This window comes from Antechinus flavipes, chromosome 3, assembly GCF_016432865.1.
Source record: "Antechinus flavipes isolate AdamAnt ecotype Samford, QLD, Australia chromosome 3, AdamAnt_v2, whole genome shotgun sequence".
NCBI lineage: Eukaryota > Metazoa > Chordata > Mammalia > Dasyuromorphia > Dasyuridae > Antechinus > Antechinus flavipes.
In genome coordinates, this window is record NC_067400.1 from 200,251,743 (window position 1) to 200,274,968 (window position 23,226).

The 23,226-nt window shown below is 33.3% G+C and overlaps 1 protein-coding gene across 6 annotated transcripts in view; it reads right to left on the reverse strand.

Annotated features, from left to right (window-relative positions):
- CDKL5 (cyclin dependent kinase like 5) overlaps positions 1 to 23,226 on the reverse strand; it is a 278,542-nt gene that overhangs the window by 81,905 nt on the left and 173,411 nt on the right. For all 6 annotated transcript variants that reach the window (XM_051984416.1, XM_051984417.1, XM_051984414.1 and 3 more), the window contains 3 exons: positions 9,973 to 10,109; positions 3,196 to 3,316; positions 561 to 620 (listed from right to left, as the gene is read on the reverse strand). In XM_051984416.1, coding sequence (XP_051840376.1) covers positions 561 to 620; positions 3,196 to 3,316; positions 9,973 to 10,109 — 318 coding nt within the window. The remainder of the gene's footprint in view (positions 1 to 560; positions 621 to 3,195; positions 3,317 to 9,972; positions 10,110 to 23,226) is intronic.

Genomic DNA, 23,226 nt, shown 5'->3' on the forward strand with positions numbered 1-23,226 from the left:
CAATATTCTCTTCTATGCTTCTACAACTTAAACATAAAATCCTATTAGGGATGGCACTATCCAATCACATGTGGATTATTTTTAGTATTCTTTCTGTAATGTAACTAATTCAACTATTAGATATGACAAATCAATAAATCATATGCATACATGAAGATACATATATTTATGTATATATAATAAGTAAATGACTTTTTCCCAAAAATTACTCCTATCACAATTATGAGCAGCATTCAAAAATTTGTCATTATGTTCTTAGGGAAAAATACATTATTATTAGCATTATGAGGTGCTGGATTTACAAATGTATTAATTTGTCTTCTGAGAAATAATCATTTAAAAATGCTGTGCATTACGAATTTATAAAACAGTGAGAATTACTTTGCATAATTAAGAGGCAGGAATACTATTACAATTCATTTCTCAACAGAACACTTGATATTGAGTTTCTCAACGTAAATAGGCCAGGTAATAAACGGCACTTTAATGCATCTTGAAAAACAACTTACCTGGAATCGCTATTCCAATAAAAAACATGACCTAATTTCTTTTCAACTTACCAAAATCACAGAGCTTCAGGATGTCACTATGGCTGATTAAGAGATTTTCTGGTTTTATATCTGGAATATCAAGGTATTTAAAAAGGTAAACTACTTTTAATTTTCTTCAGCTAATAAACATTAGCCTGCTGAATTAAAAAGAAGTCAAATAACTTGAATAGCAATCTGTGGCAGCAAAAAAACAAGGAAAAAAGTTTCATGCAATATATTCTAAAGCTTCAATTAATTATAGTTCAACAAATATGCTGAATATAAGTTCAGAATATCTCCTCCCTTTTAATCTTAATTAATTAATTAATTAATTAATTAATTAATCTTAATTAATACTGAAGTAGAGCACATAAAAAACCTAATGGAAAACAACAAATGCTTGGAGAAAAATTAATTTTTAAAAACAATTTGAACATATGTGTTTTAAAACACTACACATTTCTAAAGATAAAAAAATTGAACACAGAAATTTCAATAAAGCATAAAAAAATAGAAGAACTATAGGAAGGCTTTCACTAAATAGAAAATAATAAGCATTATTGCCTTAATTCTTCTTGAAGCTATAATTTATTTATATACAAAGCTGTCATGATTCTTGATTATAAGCTACAATGCTTTAAGTCATGTTAAATGAACAAAGAAAACATCTCTAATTTTTATTCTAAATGTTTACCATTTAGAATACATTTATCTTTTTTTTTTACACTAAATTACCATTTAGAATACAACCTAGAATGACAAAGGAAAAAGGCCACGAAAATTGTTTAAATAGTCCTCCTTGCAAAGTATACTGCTTTAATTTTTTTTTTATAAAATTACAACGTTCAGTAAAATATCAAAGAACATATTATAGAGGTATAAAAAGGTGCATGAAGCATAATGTCCTAAAGATTGTAACTGTTGGTTTCCATTTACATTTGTTATGTAGCTTCCATAACTTCTACACTTTACATAATGAAATTAAATCAAGTACTTATCAAGATTCTCAAGACTAAGATAAAAGAACATGATATTATGAGCCAATAATCATCATACCAGTCACTGAAGCTCAAATAATCTTTCCAATTTTTCACAAAAGAACAAATGTGATGGTGAAGACAAAATTAAAACATTTAAGTGTACAACACACTTATCTTTTCTTATTTCATGACCATAGTCAATATGCTTCATGTCCTTCACACTTTTAAACTATTTCCCTGGTTTAACTTTTTAACTCCCAATAAATATTAATAGCTAACATTTATATAGCACTTTGAGGTTTGCAAAGCACTTTATCTGGTGCTTAGAACAGTGCCAGCACAAAGAAGGCAGTTAATAAATGTTTGTTAATTTGGTTGAACTTGATCATAATAATATCATATTATATTGGAAGAGTTCAAATAAAAAGTAGTTTAGAGATTTTTAAGAATGAAAGGAAATTTTTTTAAAAATTTGTGTCGCTGAAAATTATGCAATACTGATTCACTATTGCTTCAATTAACATCTGGCCCTATCTATCACTGGAGAACAAGTGAGAGAAGATAATGGGATTGAAAGAAGACAGACCAGAACAAGTAATTTCCTTTCACTGTCAGGAAAAATCCTTTATAATAGTAAAAGACAAGAAAAATATTGCGACTGAAGGTTCTCTACTCTTTTCTTTGACACTAAAGGCCTATGAGCAAACAAGATTTTATTTTAAATGATCTCAATGTAATTATTGCAAAGTCAAATTTTGAATCCTTAGTGCAAGACTCAAAGTAAGAGAGGAAGAGAGGGAGTGATATCAAGTTAGAGGATGTCATTCCAGAGAAAGAAATGCTGGTAGATAGGAGCCTCAGTTTCCTCATCTGAAAAAATGAATACATAAAAATACGCATACTATCTATCTGTCTATCTCACAGGCTCACTTGTATGGCTCAAATGACATAATGTTTTGCAAACCTTGGCATGATATAAATGCCAACTTCTTTTTGTGCTTGCTTTTCTCTTATTTTTTGTTATGCTTTAATACATAAAAACATTCAGCACTAAGAGTAACAACCTATCTAGAAATAATCTCTTGTGTGCTTCTATAATATAGTTATATTCCAATTTTTTCAATTGTCAAGCATTTTTTTGCCCTCCCCTTTTCCCTTTGGGGGGAAGGGGAAGGAGAAGATCTTGGGCCAAATATGCATAATAAAATAAAATAAAATCCCACACTGGTCACACACAAAATTGTGTGTCTTGAACTACTGTCATTAAGTTCTGAGAACAGGACAAATCATTAACAAAAAGCATCTACAGAGAAAGCACTAATCTGGGTTGATACCTGGCCCTTGTGCTATTCTCAAGGGCTCCTTGTCATCTCCTTTTTGTTCCCTTAACCAAGGGCTGATTTTGAAAAAAACTTTTGTATGTGGGATCCTCCCTGCAAGAGAGGATCTAATCTTTCAGATAACAAAGCACCTATATCATCACCTCTAATCATTTTCTGCATCACAAGCATCTAGTGAAGCACAAGCTGATTTGAATAGCAACAATTTCTCACATGTTTTTGGTTGGAATGAAAATGTTTGTACGCCACTGTTACACACTTTTAAGAAAAGAGAAATTCAAACATATATTTCTTCTCTCCAGTTATTTCTAAAGATATGTTAAATTTAGAAAATTACACACTCACCTCGATGAACAATATCGTTCTTATGGCACCAGTGAATTGCCTTGATTAGTTGGTAGATATAGCTTTTAACTTTTTCAGGTGGAACTCCATTTGGCATTTCTTCCAGCAATTCAAGCATATTCTAAACATCAAGTAGATAGATATTAGCTAGTTTTTAAATTTTTGTATGAACAATTGTAATGGATACAACTTATTCACTTCACTGTATGATTTTATTTAAAAATATTTTTCTAGAAGATATTTTATAGTATGTGAATATTTTGTGTTAAACTATGACTTTATTTTAAATAATATTCTGCATTTCATTAATCCCTAATGCTAGCCCAAGCATTAACCTTATGCTCAAATACTTTTTTTTTCCTTCCATAGCTATTAAAATATTTTTATCAAAAACCCTCACAAAATAACTTGACAGTATTTCTCAAGGAAAAAGAATATAAAAATAAAATGTCACGATAATATATTGGACATTTGTCATTTCAAGACAATTCCTTATGCATCCTTATAAGGAAAGGTAGGAGGAAAGGGAATATTTAATTTTTGACTTGGTATTCCAAGCACCAAAAACAGAATGGGTATATAGTAAGCCCTTAATTCCTATTTGTTGAATTGTTTAGAAAGATTTAGTTCTGATTAGAACTGAAAACCAAGTTGTACTATTTATTCCTCCTTTTCACATACTCTTTATACCCAGCATACTTTCTTCATCTCCTACCCATCCATCTTCAAAATCTAGTTCTGGTTCTACCTTTCTTTGGTCTAGGCTTTCCTTGGTCTAGTTTATATTAATTCCTTTCTTTTCTTGGAGAAATTTTTTGTCCTTAGCACTGTTTTGTTTTTTTTTTTTTTATCACTTTTATCATCTACTATTTTGAAACTTGTCTTTTCTTTGAAACAAGACTATAAGCTATGAATGAGAAGACGTCTTATATTTCTCTTGTATCTTTTTCCACGCTAAAAGCACTACACATATGTTGTTTGTTGTTTTCTTTTTTTCTGAATTTATTCTCAGACCCAATTGCTGGTATCATCAAGAACAATTTAAGATATTGGGGGTTTACACACTAGATCGGACAACCACAATTATAAAATAAAAGAGAATCTGGTCCTTTGATGCTTTAACATTGGTAATTTAACAAAGCAATAGTACCTGTATAAACTACTCACTTTAAAAAAAAAAATCAAGATTATCTTTTTCTTTTTTCCCTTTTTTTATGTGTTTGTTATAACCTTAAGTATATCTTTAAAAGAAAGAAAACTAGTTGGCTATTCCTAACAGTACAAACTAAATCAACCCATCCTAAAAACCCTTGAACTTGTTTCAGTGCTAACTGGAGACAAAATCAGGAATAAAATAGTTAATAAAAAGAAACTTAAAAAAAAATAAATGCAGTCCCACGTACCCTGTTATAGAAGACCAGGATACACTATTAGCTTTTCAGAGTTTATGTTTCTTTATAGTTAACATCTTTATTTTTCTACAGTGATTAGTAGTTAAATAAAATATTTTAAAATTCTCCAGAAAGATAGTGTTTTGGCAGCAAGGCAGCAAAGTAGGGAAGTCACTATTAATTCTTTTCCACAAGCAAAACAGTTTTGCAAGAAACATGAGCACAAGACCCTTTCAGGATGCAGTGAGTAGTCCTGTTTCGATACAATGGATGACTTACACAAATAGGTGAGGACCTTGTGAATTAGGATTAACAAAACAGATGCAAGCCAAATTGGAAAGCTTTGAATTGTAACCTAAGGAATTTGGACTTTACAAGTAATTAAGAGGCATGGAACGTTTTAAATTTGGAAATGATGTGATAGAATATTTTAGAAAGATTAATTGGGTAATAACAGTATAGCACAGAATGGCCTGGAAGAGAGTTAGATAAATTCAGTTGAACTCAATAATCATTTCAAGTACCAGGTCTGTGCCAGGCATTGGAAATACAAAAAAATTAAAAAACTGTTCTCAATGAGTTTAAATATTATGAGGAAATTGAGAAAGAGCGCACATGCACAAAAGATTAAATATGGAAACTACACAAAGATTTTTTTAAGAGTTTTAGGAGTAAAATAGGATTACAAAACAATTCCTATAGGAGGTGGTACGTTCTGAACCTGCGAGTTCTAGAAGGGAAAAATAAAGAGAAAAAACATTTCAAGTCACCTGTGTCAAGAAAAGAAAACAACAGATAGAATGCTGTATATGGAGAATTGTGAGCAGTTCATTTTGGAGAGACTCAGACTGCATAAAAGAGAGAGTTAGGCCATAAGTTTGCAAATAGAAAAAGGCACTATATCACTCAGGACTTTTAAATTTTTTCATAAAAGCAGAAAGAAGTTACAAGTTTCTTGAGCATGTGGGCAATAATCACTTAATTAACATGGATTAAGTGCCTACTATGTATATGACAGGCAGCTACACAGGGTAGAATCAAGCCCATAATCAAGAAGACCTAAATTCAAATCCAAGAGATTTACCAGCTTTGTGACTCTGGGCAAGTCACTTAATGCTGTTTGCCTCAATTTCTTCACCTATAAAATGAAGAGAAATGACATAACTATTGCAATACCTTTGTCAAGAAAACCCTAAAGAGAGTCATGAATTGCTGAACATGACCAAAGCCAATGAACAACAACATGTATAAGATAATAAACAAACTGTGCTTTAGGAATATGAATTTGGTGCCTGATGAATTAAAATGTGAAGACTGGAACAGGAAGGCCAATTAAGATACACTGCAATATCTCAAACAAGATGTGATAAAGACTTCAAGTAATAGCAGCTGTGTGAATGCAGTGAAGGAGACCGATGTGAAAGATAATGACAAGGTACAATCAATAAGATTTAGACAACTGACTGAGCATGTGGGGTAAGCAGGAGGGAAAAGTTCAAGATGACTCTAAGGTTTCTAATGAAAGTAATTAAGAGAGCATAAATAGAAATTGGGCAGCTAAGAAGATGGTAAAGATAATGAATCTGGTTTGGGTCATGCTGAGCTTTAGATAGCTAAGGGACAGCCAAGCTGGTGATCTCTCTAAGGTCACTTCAACCTCTAAATCTATGCTATTATGATGATGCTACATAGAGATTCTTAAGTCAGGGAAACTAGAAATATGGTGAATCCAGTATTCTAGAAAGGGGCAGGGTGGTAGCAATGAGAAAACCCTGATGGGCAATTATCAAGGGACCATCCTTTCATCCCTGCAAACAAAGAGATTCATCAAGTAATAAGATTACAGTTTGGTTACAGAACCTGAAATACCACTAAACACTAACCTTATTTTAGCAAAACTACTCCCTTTTCCAACTACAGTGACTGTGAAATCCAGTCAAGTCAGCAACTACATATTAACAATTCCATTGAGCCAGTGCCACACACTGGGGGTGCACAGAAAGGCAAAAACCAATCCTTGTTCTCAGGGACCTCGCAATCTAACAGGAGAGAAAATATACAAACAGCTATGTCAAAAAAGAGAGCTACAAGATAAAGTGAAGGTAATCTCAAAGAGAAGACACTAAGATTAAGGGTGACAGGGAAAACTTTCTTAAAGAAGGTGGGACATTAGCTGAGACTCAAAGGTAGCCAGGAAAGCCATGAGGTAGAGACTGGTGTTTCAGACACCAAGCAGAGACATGGAAGTGCTGGGTGCTAAGAAGAGAGGAGGCCTACATCATTAGATCACTGAAAACATAGAAGATATCAAAAGGTAGAAAGGTAGTTAGGGTTCGGCTTGAAAAGGACTTTCAAGCCACACAGAGAATCTTATATTTGATCTCCGAGGTAGCAGAGAGCCACCAGAGCTTCAGGACAGAGGAATTTTCTCAACTACAAATATTCCTATCAGTATTCTCTCTCTCTCTGAAATACTGTTATTAAGAAGGATAGTGTTTTAAGAATTTCACCATTTTCTCCTCATCTTGAAAACAATGTAATGTTCATGTAAGAATGCTAACTCAAGAGATAATGAGCAAGGATGAAAGAAAACATAGAAGTGCCTAGAGGGAAGAGGGGAGAACTCTAAACTAGGGAAAAAATGATGAACATAGTAAGGATATGATCAGCGTATTCAAGGAAGACTACAAAATTAGCTTCCACAAACTCCACCAGAAGTACTTGGAGTAATACTGTAGTTACAGAAAGGAAAGAAGAACGTAGCTTGTTTTTTTTTTTTTAAACAAGTTTGTCTCATCATACTCACAGGAAAGGTAATGTGCACAACTACATAGTTCTACATAAATAAGATTCTGCTTGCTTCTAGTTTAAGACCAAATCTTTCTTTGAAACATAAAGCATAATACTTCAAATAAAAAGTCCTATCTCTACAGAGCCCTGTTTTTAGCATTTTACATTAGCAGACATTAACCTAATATGCTTCTCCAAATGACAGAGAAAAAGATGATTTATTCACTTTTGAAAACTGAATTCTGAAATTTTCTAAAACAAATAATGCTGTCAAAATTAGTCACTTAATTTTAGGGATGTATAATCATAAATTACAGAGTCTTAGTTACTTTCCATTTGTATAAAATATAAAGATAAAATATCAAAAGCTGACAAAAATTAACAAACAATGCTAAACAACTATTTAACAATATAGCTCCACTATATAATATTATAGAGTGGTTAGGGCTCCATTTCCATCTTTTATGGTAAGAGAATGGAAACATAGAAGCTTAAAGACAGTTAGCTCAAACTCCAAGAGGTCTATGGGACAAAACTTAGATGGAAGAAATAAACAGAAAGAGCTTTTATGGACCAGGTCCCAGATTTGCTCACTAATTAGTCTGACTTCTTTGGGCACCCATTTCAGTCATTCTACATGAGGGGAAAGAGTACAATATAAGCATTATGGGATGTTTGGGAGAGAGTGAGCCTAAGTGAAAGGTAGAACCATCTAATCTCAAGACTTTTGCTAAGATTTAAGTGTGTGAGACCATTTTTTGAAGAGCTTGTGTTAAAGGACTGAATTTAATCAGAATCTTATTTTAGGGAATCCCAATTCCCATTATTAAGCTTTCTCTAACTCCTAATGATTTCTTTGAAAATATGCTCAAAAATTTATCAAACTGTGCATACCCTTTGATCCAGCAGTGCTGCTACTGGGCTTATACCCCAAAGGGATACTAAAGAAGGGAAAGGGACCTGTATGTGCCAAAATGTTTGTGGCAGCCCTGTTTGTAGTGGCTAGAAGCTGGAAAATGAATGGATGCCCATCAATTGGAGAATGGTTGAGTAAATTGTGGTATATGAACGTTATGGAATATTATTGTTCTGTAAGAAATGACCAGCAGGATGAATACAGAGAGGCTTGGAAAGACTTACATGAACTGATGCTAAGTGAAATGAGCAGAACCAGGAGATCATTATATACCTCAACAATGATACTGTATGAGGATGTATTCTGATGGAAGTGGATCTCTTTGATAAAGAGATCTAATTCAGTTTCAATTGATCAAGGATGGACAGAAGCAGCTACACCCAAAGAAGGAACACTGGGAAATAAATATAAATTGCTTGCATTTTTGTTTTTCTTCCCGGGTTATTTCTACCTTCTGAATCCAATTCTCCCTGTGCAACAAGAGAACTGTTCGGTTCTGCACACATATATTGTATCTAGGATATACTGTAACCTATTTAACATGTAAAAGACTGCTTGCCATCTGGGGGAGGGGGTGGAGGGAGGGAAGGGAAAAATCGGAACAGAAGTGAGTGCAAGGAATAATGTTGTAAAAAATTACCCTGGCATGGGTTCTGTCAATAAAAAACTTTTTAAAAATAAATAAATAAATGAATGAAAATAAAGAAAATATGGTACATTCACAACACATTTTGATAATCGATCATTTGTAACCTTCTCTTGTTCTACATTAAAGAGAGTTTCCTAATTCAGGGGTTCTCTAGTCCATTGAAATCACAGATCCAAATCTCAACTCAGTCTCTCTCATTCTATAAAGGATTCACATGTCTAGCTTCCTTTGAAAAATAAGTCTGCAATCTCCTCAAAGTTAGGCACATTGTCTTGTTTTCAGTACAGCATGATATAGTATCTAAGAGGCAACAGATCTGGATTCTGGATTCAAGTCTTCCTTTTGTTTCTTATTAGATATGTGAACTTGTGAAAGTGACTTAAAATCTCCATTTTTCACTGACTCACCCGTAAAATTGAAAAATGCCTTACTATGCTGAAAAATGTGAACGATAAAGGTATCTGTCACCATCTACAAGTGTGATTCTATATCTAACACAGGATATAATATAATGCCAGGAAAAAAAAAAAGCAGATGTTTAATAAATATTTATTAAATTAAACATTAAAAAATATTAAAATTTACAGATAGGAAACAAAACTAGTTACAATTCTTAGAATTTATAACTGCTTAATACTCATTAATTTAGTAAGCTTTAAATACAAGATTATGGTAAGGATAAACTACTTAAGGTATATCTTTATTGTACTTTTATTCCAAAATAAATATAGTACAAAATACAATAATAATACAATTGACCAGATGCTAAGGGCTAGAAATCAAAATTAATATAATTTTAAATTGTAAAAAAAAAGTCGCAGGAAATTTAATCAAAATACTAATTTTATAAAAATTTCTGTGCATATATCAGTAATTTTTCATGGTGTTTGTCATATTATGGATAAAAATGTCTTCATTTTAAAAAGCTGAAACAATATATATGATAACAATAATTGACATTATTATAGCATCAACTTCTTCAATAATTTTAAATTCTAAATAAAAAGATTCTAGTTTAGAGTGTTACTTACTTTTTCCACATATTCAAACACCAAATATAATTTCCCTCTTCTTCGGAAAGCTTCCTTTAGCTCCACTATATTTTCCTGTTTTAGAGTTCGAAGCATTTTAAGCTCTCGTAAAGTTGTTTCCTTGACTTCTTCATTTTCTAAAACATACACAATAATAAAGAAAGAAAAGTTAAAGTTTTCATATCTAAGCAAAACACTTCTAGGCAAGCTAAGAAAAACATGAGCATTGACCAAAATAAGTTCCAATTTAATGAAATAGTTAAAATTATGGCCTCTGTTTTACAAAACTTATTCATGAAAAGCCAAAAAAACAAAATATTACATAGCGAATAGTTGTTGTGTAATGGATAAAATTCTATATTTGAAATCAGGAAGAAAAGAGTTTAAATCACACCCTAGGCACTATTTTCACGGCCCTAAGCAAATGAGAGAGCAACATGGCATAATGGATAAGGAGAGAGAATGGAATAAGCATTAATTAGTACCTACTATATTCAAGCACTGAATTAAGCTCTTTACAAATATTATCCTATTTAATCCTTACAACTACTCTGAGAGTTATGTGCCATTATTATCTTCTTTTTGCAGTTGAGGAAACTGAGGCAACAGACATGACTTACAAAGGATATCATTGCTATTAAATGTCTGAAGCTATATTTTAATTTATTCCTGACTCTATGACCAGAAGTATGTCCCATGACTTCCAGGGCACCAGATTTAGCAGCAGAAAGACTTGGATTTAAATGTTATCTCAGTCACTTAATAGCTGTGTAACCCTGGGTAAACTATCTATGCTTCAGTTTCCTCATCTGCAAAATGAAGAGGTTGAACTCTCTGGTCTAAAATCACTTCTAAATCTAAAACTAAGATGTTATGATAAGTCATTTGTCCATTCTCAGATTGTTTCCTTATCCATAAAATAGGAATAATACCATATATCATACTTCACAATATCTCTGTGGGAAGTAAATGATACCAGCAATATAGAGTGGTCTACAAATCTTACAGTGATATACACACACATGTATGTATGTATGTTATTATGACACTTCATGTTTTAAAAATAACCAGAAGAAAGTAAATTTCAGTCCCTGTTAAATCACAGAATCACAGTGTTATGAGATAGGAGTGCCTCTAGAGACTGTCTGATCTGGTCCCTCTCTTCTGACAAATGAACCAATGAGGCCTCTCAGAGAAAGTAAATGACTTTGCAATAGTTATACTGCTAAGAAATATAAGAGATGGGAAAAAGATTGAGTCAAGATCCAGCACTCTAGATACTCTCTAACAAAAAGTCCTTCTCTCAAGGGACAGGATAATTCTTAGTTCCAGGAATAATTACAGATTTTCATCCATATATATATAGCTAGCTAGCTAGCTAGCTAGCTAGCTATCTATCTATCTATCTATCTATCTATCTATCTATATATATATATGAAACAAATATATATGTATATATAAATAGACAATAAATCACAGAATTTTGTAATTAAAAAGATCCCAGAGATTACTTAGTCCAATAAGTACCTGAATAGTAATCCTTTCAATTCTTTTATCTGTTACTTGAAGATTCTGGGGTGGCCAACATTACTTTGAAATAGTTCTATTTCTGGAAAAGACTTTTTCCCTCCTGTAAATGGAAATCTCCCTCTGCAACTCCAAATTACTGCTCCTTGCATATTATATGTAAGTTTTTACTTCTGAAGATAAACTTAATGGTAAACTAGTATAAATAGTGAATGGTGTGTGTATGTAGACAGACTAGTAGAAGACTAATTTTAATTCCTGTTCTATTGAGCATCCTAGAAATATATTTTGTGGCTGGTAAGCAGAAATATTTGCTGTTAATTCAAAAGAAAATTTAGCAAGAGAAGCAGTTTCGTTCTGTAGAGATGCCTAGGACAGTAAGATAGTTCCTCAACTGTCCAGTTATATCTGCACATATTCACTCTGAGTTTCAATATAACCTTTAAGAGTTCTGCCCTTACACTGATGCATTGTTGGTGGAGTTGTGAATGAATCCAACCATTCTGGAAAGAAATCTGGAATTATGCCCAGAAAGTTATCAATCTGTGCATACCCTTTGATTCAGCAGTGCTACTACTGGGCTTATACCCCAAAGAGATACTAAAGAAGGGAAAGGGACTTGTATGTGCCAAAATGTTTATGACAGCTCTGTTTGTAGTGGCTGGAAAATGGAATGGATGTCCATCAATTGGAGAATGGTTGGGTAAATTGTGGTATGTAATGACGGCGTATTTAAAATCAGCTGGAGTCAGGAATTCAGGTTAAGGGAAAAATCTTCAATCTTTATTGAAATGAAGAGGTGAATAGGGACTGCGATAGCAATATGGGCAGCTGTGACAGGAAGCCAGCTAACAGAGGGAGATTTGAGCTGAAGGGCTGTTGCAATAGCAATGTGAGCAACTGTGTCAAAACGCCAGCCACAGTCTCTCCTTCCCCTTCCTTTTCCACTCCCCTGCCTCCACTTACCAAAATCGTCATTTCCTATACAACACATCAGGACTTGCACAAAGAGTGTGCGGGGGCCATTCTTTCTCCAAGCTTATATATTAATAGAGTATGGTCCAATTACTATTTAGCCTCACGTGCTTGGGACCTCAGTGCATCAGCTCGAGCCCCAGCCCATTACAGTGGTATATGGATGCTATGGAATATTATTGTTCTGTAAGAAATGACCAGCAGGACGAATACAGAGAGGCTTGGAGAGACTTACATGAACTGATGCTAAGTGAAATGAGCAGAACCAGGATATCATTATATATTTCAACAACGATAATGTATGAGGGTGTATTCTGATGGAAGTGGATTTCCTTGACAAAGAGATCTACCTCAGTTTCAACTGATCAATGATGGACAGAAGCAGCTACACCCAAAGAAAGAACACTGGGAAATGAATGTAAACTGTTTGTATTTTTGTTTTTCTTCCCGAGTTATTTATACCTTCTGAATCCAATTCTCCTTGTGCAACAAGAGAACTGTTCATTTCTGCACACATATATTGTATCTAGAATATACTGTGGCATATTTAACATGTATAGGACGCTTGTCATCTGGGGAAGGGGGTGGTAGAAGGGAGGGGAAAAATCGGAACAGAAGTGAGTGCAAAGGATAATGTTGTAAAAAAATTACCCTGGCATAGGTTCTGTCAATAAAAAATTATTAAAAAAAATAGTTCTGCCCTTGTTTTTTTGATGTGCTAATAACATTCAAATTGACTAAACAGCACCTGCCTAAGTATCCTACTACCATCAAATTTTTGTGCACATCTATCCTAGGTAGTACAGTGATCCACCAATCTCTGGCAAAGTAACTTTACCCTTTGTCAGCATCACTGACAGCAATTAACCAAGAGGAAAGAAAATAGGAACATGAGAACAAGACTAAGTAACTTAAAACAATCATCACACTAATGTGAAATTAACCATATCAAAAAAATCTAATTAGAGATAAAACAACTAGTTAGAGATAAAACAAGATTTCAACATGTATCCAGTAGCATTTGAATAACCAAGACTTTGACATATAATTTAATTCAGTAAATATTTTTAAGTGCCTTATCTGTTCAAAGTACTGTGTGAATCAATAGGCAAAAACACTTAATACTCATGTGACCTATTACTGGAAATATGTAGAAATCATTTCAATTTGTTATTCAGGATAAAAGATGTGATAATGAGAATAAGTAAAAACTACAGATAGAAAATAAGAAGTTGATTCTTCCCCTAAGAGCTTTTAAAAGACTAGCTAACAGACATCAAAACTGAATTAATTGAATTATGTCTGTTCACTATTATTCCCATCTGTTCTCTAAAAAATGTGGTAATAATGAATGGAAGGACCAAAAAACCTTTTATTCCAAATTTTCCCCTCTTTCCCCCCACCCTCTCCCCTAGCTGGCAGGTAGTCTAATACATGTTAAATATGTTGAAATACATGTTGGACCCAATATATGTATACATATTTATACAGTTATTGCACAAGAAAAATCAGATCAAAAAGGAAAAAAAAGAAAAACCGAGAAAGAAAATATAATACAAGCAAATAACTACAGAAAAAAGTGAGAACGCTATGTTATGTTCCACACTCAGTTCCCACAGTCCTCTCTCTGGGTAGAGATGGCTCTCTTTGTCACTGAATAAGTGGAACTGATTTGAATCATCTCATTGTTGAAGAGATGTAGAAGTAAAGAAGAAACTAGAGACATGGTTAATTTAACTGCATATTCCTGAGACGACCAAGAGCAGTATAAAAATGACTACTGCAATAGAAGCACTCAATAAATTGAATTGAAATTTCTCTCTAAATTGAAATCAAGGTGACTCCTTGCTATTTGTAAAACAAGTGACTATGCCAAAACAGGGTTTTGCCTCTGAGCCTCATTACTGGCAAAGCTATTCAGCAGCTAGGAGATACAACAGATTAACATGGCCAAAAAAATCTTATCATGAAAATTCTATTAAATCTGCAATTAAAATTATAAAGTTCACTAGGTAAAAAATCAATCTAACTGTCCACTCATCACAATATACAATTAAATGCCAAAGATTGTAAAATGTTAAATGACATATATATATATATATATATATATATATATATATATATATATATTACAATAATATTAGATATAAATTTATAAAGATTTGTAAACAGTCCATCTTTAATCTAGAGATCTTGTTATTGAAGAGGGAAGATACAAATAATTTCTGTTAAAGACTAAATGAAAATTTTCCTTTAAACAAGATCAGTCTATTTCTGTTCTCTTAAATCAAAGATCCACAATGAGTCCCCAGTGCTAAGAAAATCAATTCTAAAAATCTAATCCTAGAATTCAAGAGCTTCTGTAATGTGGTCTCAGCTTTCCATATATTTAATCTCAGTCTCAAAATGAAGAAAGGTTTTAACTTTCTCACATTATTTACTTTTTCCCAAAAATTGTTTAGTATTTGCTTCATTTTATTTTCACTTCACTTGTAATCTGAATTATAAAATGTTGGAGACGATATTGTCCAAACCTTTCATTTGCTAAATGAGGATGCTGGGGCATTAAAGAAGTAAAGCTAAAGTAAATAGCTAAAGTTACAACTAGGATTTAGAGTTTTCTTGTCTGTTCCCAAACAGAAGAGATCATTATACATGGCAACAAGAAGATTATATGATGATCAATTCTGATGGACGTGGCTCTCTTCAACAATGAGATGATTCAAATCAGTTCCACTTATTCAGTGACAAAGAGAGCCATCTCTACCCAGAGAGAGGACTGTGGGAACTGAGTGTGGAACATAACATAGCGTTCTCACTTTTTTCTGTAGTTATTTGCTTGTATTATATTTTCTTTCTCGGTTTTTCTTTTTTTTCCTTTTTGATCTGATTTTTCTTGTGCAATAACTGTATAAATATGTATACATATATTGGGTCCAACATGTATTTCAACATATTTAACATGTATTAGACTACCTGCCAGCTAGGGGAGAGGGTGGGGGGAAAGAGGGGAAAATTTGGAATAAAAGGTTTTGCAAGGATCAATGTTGGGAAAATTACTCATGTATATGTTTTGTAAATAAAAAGCTTTAATAAAGAAGAAAGAATTGATTGTATGACATGAGAGGAAACACTGGCACAAGACTGCGTGCCCTCATCAGATTAGTTGCTATGCATTAGAAGAAAAGCAGAACAGAATTAGCTCAAAGGAAATGAGAAATATGCAAAATTAGAGAAGCTTTATCAAATGTTCATATGGATTATTTGTGTTTGATCTGTGGCAGAGCATTCCAAGCTCATATTGGTCTGATCAGTCACAGTGAGAAAGACTAACTCGATTCTAACATAGCGATGTCATTTTGGTTTTCTTTGAAAACAAAGGACAACAGCAAATATACAGTACTGAATAAAAAAAGTAAAGAAATGATTATGTGATAGGAACAAGGGCAAGGGATTACAAATGGATAATCTAAGTGCTTCACTCACCCTCATCTGTCTAAAAATTATAATTGAATCATCAATCATAGGAGTGCAAGATCATAGGACAAAGACTCTACTAAGAAAGAGTAAAGATAAAAAAAAAAAAAAAAAAAAGGACCCAAGACAAAGCCCTGGAATTATATTCTTGTTGGATTATCATCCAGTAAAAGAGACTGCATATCTGACAAAGTGAAAAGTTTCAACAAACTATTAAAATCTGTAAACCCTAACTGAGTCTAATTTGGATCTCAACCTGAGCCTAGGAATCAATGTGATAAAACATCATAATTCCTTTTCTACTGAATTTATTTTTTCTTTGCTTGAAATCTGAAAAATTCTCTTGAAAATTTTTTAGAAAAAATGTTATAAAAACAGCAATTTATGGACTACATCATTTTTATGGACTAGATCATTTCTATGATCTAGATCAATTCTAAAGTTATTTGATTCTATAATATATCTATTTATATGAAAATTCAGCTGACTTTATGAAGCATACAACATTGTATTTCTTTTAGCGAATTCATGTGGCAATGCTGGGACTGGCATATGTGTACTAAATGATGAGATGCCAACACGGCATAGTAGAAAAGATGATAAAGGGATAGAACTATCCTAATTTTAGATCTCCAATAACTAAAGTTATAATATGCCTAACCAACAAAATGTAAGATTCTCAGGATAAATATATATAATATTTATATTTGTTATATATTACATTATATACATAATATATAATAATGAATACCGTTATTACTGTTTTTGAAGAGAACAAATGGCATCGTGGGTTATCTTTATTGCCATGAATTGGATTAAAGTGACACAGAGCTGCACAAAGCCTCCCTCTCTCTTCAAGAGTAATCTAGTTCCATTGGCAAGACAAAATTGTTGGGTCTTTGATGTCTAAACAAGCTCTATGTACCCTACAATGCCTGCTTCAGCTATCTTCATGGCCACTGGAATAAACCTATCCATTCTACCAGGGAAAACCTTCACAGCTCCCTTAACTCACCAAAGGGGCTGAAGCCTGTCAGTTTTATTCAAACTAGTTCAGTCTGCCTGCCAAGAAAGGTTTTACCAGGATGTGGTTACTATGCAGGCTACACCTTGTTGGAGCCACAAGTGAGATTTCTGAGACAGGGAAAAACCAAAGATGAATGAGAAGCTCAGAAAGGGCATCTGGGTGGCACAATGGACAGTGCTGGGTTTGGAGTCAGAAAGACATGAATTCAAATCTGACTTAAGAGACACTTAATATGTGGACAAATCACTTAATCCTGTTTGTCTGAGTTTCTTCATCTGTAAAATGAGCTGGAGAAGAAAATGGTAAACCACTCCAGTTTCTTTGCCAAGAAAATACCAAATGGGATCACAAAGAGTTGGACATGACTGAAATAAATGAATAGCAACAAAAAATACTAGTCTTCCAGGAATACCCCCATGACCCAATGATAAGTATTATAGAAATAAGAAAATTATATAAAAAGAAAAGAATAGGAAGAACAGGAAAAATAATAGAAAAACATAAAAATGATAATTATGGCTTAGACAGAAAAGCTTTGGATAGATTTAGTTTTAGCCTGTTAATAATTTATTTTAATAAATGGTTTAAAGATCTTTTTTTAATAAAAGAAATGAGTACTAAGAAAAAATTGGAAAAGAAATAAAGTTACAAAAGAGGAGTTTAGTAAATGAATAACAAAATTACAAAACCTTGCCTAAGAAATATACTTCCTGAAAATTAGTTGACTAAATAGAAGCCAATTACTCCATATGACAAGAAATAATAAAATATGACAAAATCAAAAGACATGAAAAAAATACAAGAAAATATAAATTATCTCACAGAAAAAACAACTGACATGGAAAACAGCAAGGAGGAAAAATTGAAGAATCATCAGACTACCTGAAAGATATGGCCAAAACAAGAATCTACACATTATATTTCTTTTTTAAAAAATAGTTTTTAAAATTTTTCCCAAGAGCAATCCCAGAGCTGTTTAGTATTCATTTAAAATTTTTTTAATAATAGCTTTTTAATTTTAAAAAAACATTCAAAGATAGTTTTCAACATTCATCTTTACAAAATCTTGTATTCTAAATTTTTTCTCCTTCTATTATCCCCTTCCTAGGAAAGACCCTAGACAGCAAGTAATCCAATATTATTTAAAAGAATTAGCAAACTATACATAGTAAATTTACGTCATGTACAGTCTTTTTTATATAAATGCTTGTTTTATTCCATAAATTATGAATAAAATCAATTTTAAATTTTTCAAAAATTATTTAATTGAATATGCTAAAATAAAGTCTAAATCTACTAAAAAGTTACTATATTCTCTTGTCTTTTTTAATAGCTATTTTCAAAATATATGCAAAAATAATTTTCAACACATTCACCACCCTTGCAAAACTTTGTTTTCCAACTTTTTTCTCCCTCCTTTTCCCCCACTGCCTCCCCTAGACAGCAAGTGATCTAATATATGTTAAACATGTGCAATTCTTCTATACATATCTCCATAATTATCATAGTATTAATTTTTACAAGATTTTGAGTTCTAAATTTTCTTCCATCCTCCCCTTCCCTCTTCCTAAAATGTTAAGCAATCTGATATAGGTTATATATATATGCAATTATACAAAACATTTTTCCAAATTAGTCACAGTTGTAAAAGAAGATACAGATCAAAAAAAAAAAAAAAGCCACAAAAAAGTAGGGAAATGTATCTTTTGACATACATTCAAAGTCTATTGTTCTTTATCTGGATGTAGGCAGCATCTTCCATCATGGGTCCTTTGTACTTGTCTTGGATCATTGTGTTGATAAGAACTAAGTCATTCATAAATCATCCTACAATGTTACTGATACCGTCTACAATGTTTTCTTGGTTTTGCTGATTTCATTTAGCATCAGTTTGTATAATTCCTTTTTCATTTTTTTTAATCTGCCTTCTCATTATTTCTTATCACACAACAATATTCCATATACCACAGTTGTTCAATCATTCTCTAATTTATGGGCATCCTGTCAATTTTCAATATTTTGCTACCATGAAAAAAGCTGCTATAAATATTTTTATATATGCAGGTGCTTCTCCCAATTTTTATGATCTCTGGGATATAGGTCTACTAATGATACTGCTGGATCAAAGGGTATGCACAATTTGGTAAATATGACTTCCAAATGCAAGACTAAAGAGAAGCATTAAAAAGTAAGCAGGAAAGAGAAATCATAAGGGACTTAATGTTGAACTGTTTTCATTCCTACATGGGATACCAATAATTTTAACTCATAGGAATTTCCTTATTATTTGAGCAATTAGGAAGAGTATATATAGGATAGAAGTTGAATATGATGGGATAATATCTAAAAAATATAATTAAAAAAGTGAGAAAGAAGGAAATGGAAAAGAGATAAATTATATCACATAAGAGGAAAGAAAGACCTTTTCCATTAGAAAGTAAGATGGGGTATATAGTGTGGAATACTCAAGCCTTACTCTCACTGGAATTGACTCAAAAGAAAAATATACACATTCAAGTGGGCATAGAAATTTATCTTACTTAGGAAAGTAGTACAGGAAGAAGAGAAGACAGGGAGTAGTGCTCATAGAAGTAAAGGTAAATGGGGAAGCATAATCAGAAGCAAAACATTTTTGAAAAAGGAAATGGTGAAAGGAAGAGATAGTAAGAATAGGGGAAATAGGATGGAGGGAAATAGGATTAGTGATCATAAATGTGAAGAAAAAATTTTGAAGCAAAATTCTCTGATAAAGAATTTCATACAGAAAAGTGAGTCAAATTTATGAAAATAAGAGCCATTCCCCAAATGACAAATGATGGAAAAATATGAAGTCAGTTTTCAGATGAAGTAATCAAAATTATCCATAGCTACATGAAAAAATGCTCTAAATTACTACTAATTGGAAGAATGCAAATTAAAACAATACTGAAGTACTACTAATGTAGATATAGCCTTCTCTCATCCTCACATTCTTAATCTTCAATGTCTCCCTACTTACTGGCTCCTTCCCTACTGTCCATATTCCCATATCTCTCCCATCCTCAAAAAATTCTGAAGCCTTATGCTTGCTAACAATTATCCTTTCTTCTGCCTTTTGAGGATAAACTCTTTAAAAAGGCCTGCTGAAATAGGTAACTTTTATCTTTTCTCCTCTCACTCTCTTCTGAACCTCCTAAAATTCAGCTTCTGATCCCATTATCCCACTGAAACTGCTGTAGTAACTGGTTTTTCGTTGCCAAATTGAATGGCCTTTTTATCAATCCTAATTATCCTTGACCTTTCTGCAGTTTCTGCACTGTCAGTCACCCTCTTCTCCACATTCCCTTCTCTCTGCATTTTTGAGACACTATTTTCTCCTACTTCTATTAGTTATCAGACTTCAACAGTTCAGTTTCATCTAAGCCATGCTCTGTCACGGGTTCTCTTCTCTATCCAGAACTACTACTACATTAGGCGATCTCATTATAATCCATGGTTTTAATTATCATATCTATTCTGGTGATTCTCAAATCTTCCTATCTTGCCTTACTGCCTTCTAGTCTTACATCTCTAGCTGCCTTTCAGTTATCTCCAACTTTAAACTCAACATGTCCAAAAATGATTTCATTATTTTTCTCTTCCCCTTCCAAACTTCCCCATTAATGTAAAGGCCTAAATCATTCTCCCAGTCCTTTATAGACTCACAACATGGGAGTTATCCTGGATTTCTCACTATCTTTCACCATCCCCTTATCCAAAAACTACAATGCCTCTCAAATATACCCTCTTTTATCCAGTGAGTCTATTTGCCAAAAATTTCTCCCCACTACAATCTGGCAAGATATTAGGAGATACTCTCGTTTTCCAGAGCTAAGGCCTAGCAAGCAGGCTGTGTCTTGAGCTTAACATAACAACAATCCTTTGCATTTACCCTCTGGATGATCTCACCCTCTGGCAAAATGACAATTTTTAATATTGCTTTGATTCCTATTTCCCAATGACCTAGGGGCCAAAAGTAGTTGACATGCTGCAACAGAAAATGATCAATCAAAATCTCCTGACATGCTAACAATTCCTGAATTCCTATTCTCATAACTAAGTGAACCAAACCAGATGCTCCCACCATAGCTAACTCTGGCTCTGTATCCTACTGAATGATCACCAGGCTCAACAACACTAACAACCTGAGACAATCAAAAGATTCAACAATTCTAATAACTTAGAGACTATTCCCTCAAGATGGAACTTGTCCCAAGAAATGTCAACTGTTTACTCAAGATTACACTGGGTCCTGCCTTCTTGTGGTTTTCATGTATAAAAGCCCTATCCTTGTAAGGCTCCTCTTTCTCCGGAAGTTGTACTTCTACTTGCAATTGTTTTCCTTACTTTGAAATTAAAATTCTGTTTGATTCCTGTCTCTCCAGTCCAGTTTGCTTTTTCAGCTCCAGTCACCCACAGGTCAGACACTAGTTCTAGTCCAATTGATAAATCCATCCTCTATTCGACTATCAAAGTAATTTTCCTAAATTGCAGTTCAAATTGTGTAACTCCCATACTCAATAAACTCCACTGGCTCTCTTCAAGATCAAAAACAAAATTTTCCGTTTGACTTTCAAAGTCTCTCATAACCTAGACCCTTCTATTCTTCTTACACCTTATAACTTCCCCCTTCCAAATACTCTTTCAGTAAATTAAAACCTCATCTTCTGCAATAAACCTTTCTCACACCTCTTAATTCTAGTGTCTTCCCTCTACTAATTACTTCCTATTATCCTGTATATAGCTTATTTGTACACATTTGAATGCTTGCTGCCTCCCTCATTAGCCTCCTGTTGGAGGGCAAGAATTACTGACTTTGGCCTCTTTCTGCATCCCCCTCAAGTGCCCCCATTAGCCCAGTGCCTGACACAATCTGAAAAGAAGTATCATCAGAAAAATTTTAGGTAAATTTGTTGATGGCCTAATAATCTTTACATGGGCAGTGATAGTTTCTAATTCTACCTGTCTTTTCCTACAAATGCACCTTGAAGACTACTCTAAACATAGGAGATGCAAAATAGATGTTGAATAAAATGCTTTCCTTTTTTTATTTTAAACCTCGGTGACACCTCAATTCAGGAGGAAACAAAAACTGCATCATACAGGCTCAGCATAGAGCAGTGGCAAGAGCACAGAACTTGAAATTATGCTATTTGTGTTCAAATCCCAAATCTAACTAGTAATATGAAAGGAATCAAACCCAACCTCACTGAGATGAGTTTCTTCATCCTCAAGAAGTGGATAAAATGCTTTTACTAATATTATAGGGTTATAATCAGGAGTTTTATAAATGTGAAAATGCCATATAAATGAAATTACTAGTATTATTAAGTAGTCAAGATATTGGGAGATGGCCCAGTAAGCAGGCTGTGCCCTGAGCCTGGCATAACAATGATCCTTTGCTCTTTGGATGATTCCATCCTCTGGATTGCCTCAGCCATAACAAAATCCCAGAATTTCCCACCAGCATCATGCAGTCCCTGAGCTTGGACAAGCATGAAATTCTGCTATAAATCAAATTCCTCACATTGTTACTGCTATTACCTTGAGATCTCCACACTGCCACAGGTCCCTGCCACTAGGGGCAGTGCTCCGGTCCATGTCTGGTTACAAACTTTTCCTCACTTAAAAATTAAACAGCTGTTTGGGTCCTGATTCTCCTGTCTCTAACGTGCTCTGTTCAGCTCGGGTGAACCCATAGATTAGAAACCAGTTCCTGCCTAGTTGCCAATAAGAAGACCAAAAAAAAAAAAAATAAAAAAATAAAATTTCCTATTTTGAAAAGAGGATACTAATGGATTCATGAGTTTGACAAGTTTATTAATTGATATGGGGCTGCAATGAAAACTGAAAATATGCTTGGGTATATCCTCAAGACTGGTGCTTTGGAAGTGCCTAAAAAGGTGTGTTTCATATAATGTATCATATCACTGGCTGTCTGCCTTTCATGCATAGAATACACTCTCCCTCCTCCTATTTCCTAGTTTCCTTGGCTTCCTACAAGACATAATTCAAACTGTACTTTCTACAAAAGAACTTGCTTCCACCCCCTCTAGGAGGGAAGCTCTTTTTGGGGATTATTTATCATTTATTTAATATACATCTTGCTTGCACATTTTTTTCCCTATTATAATGTGAGTTCCTGGAAGATGGGGCCTATGTTTCTAGCAAAATAAATTTCCATACTGGCCATATGCAAAAATGCAAGTCTTTTTCTGAATTTTAAATCT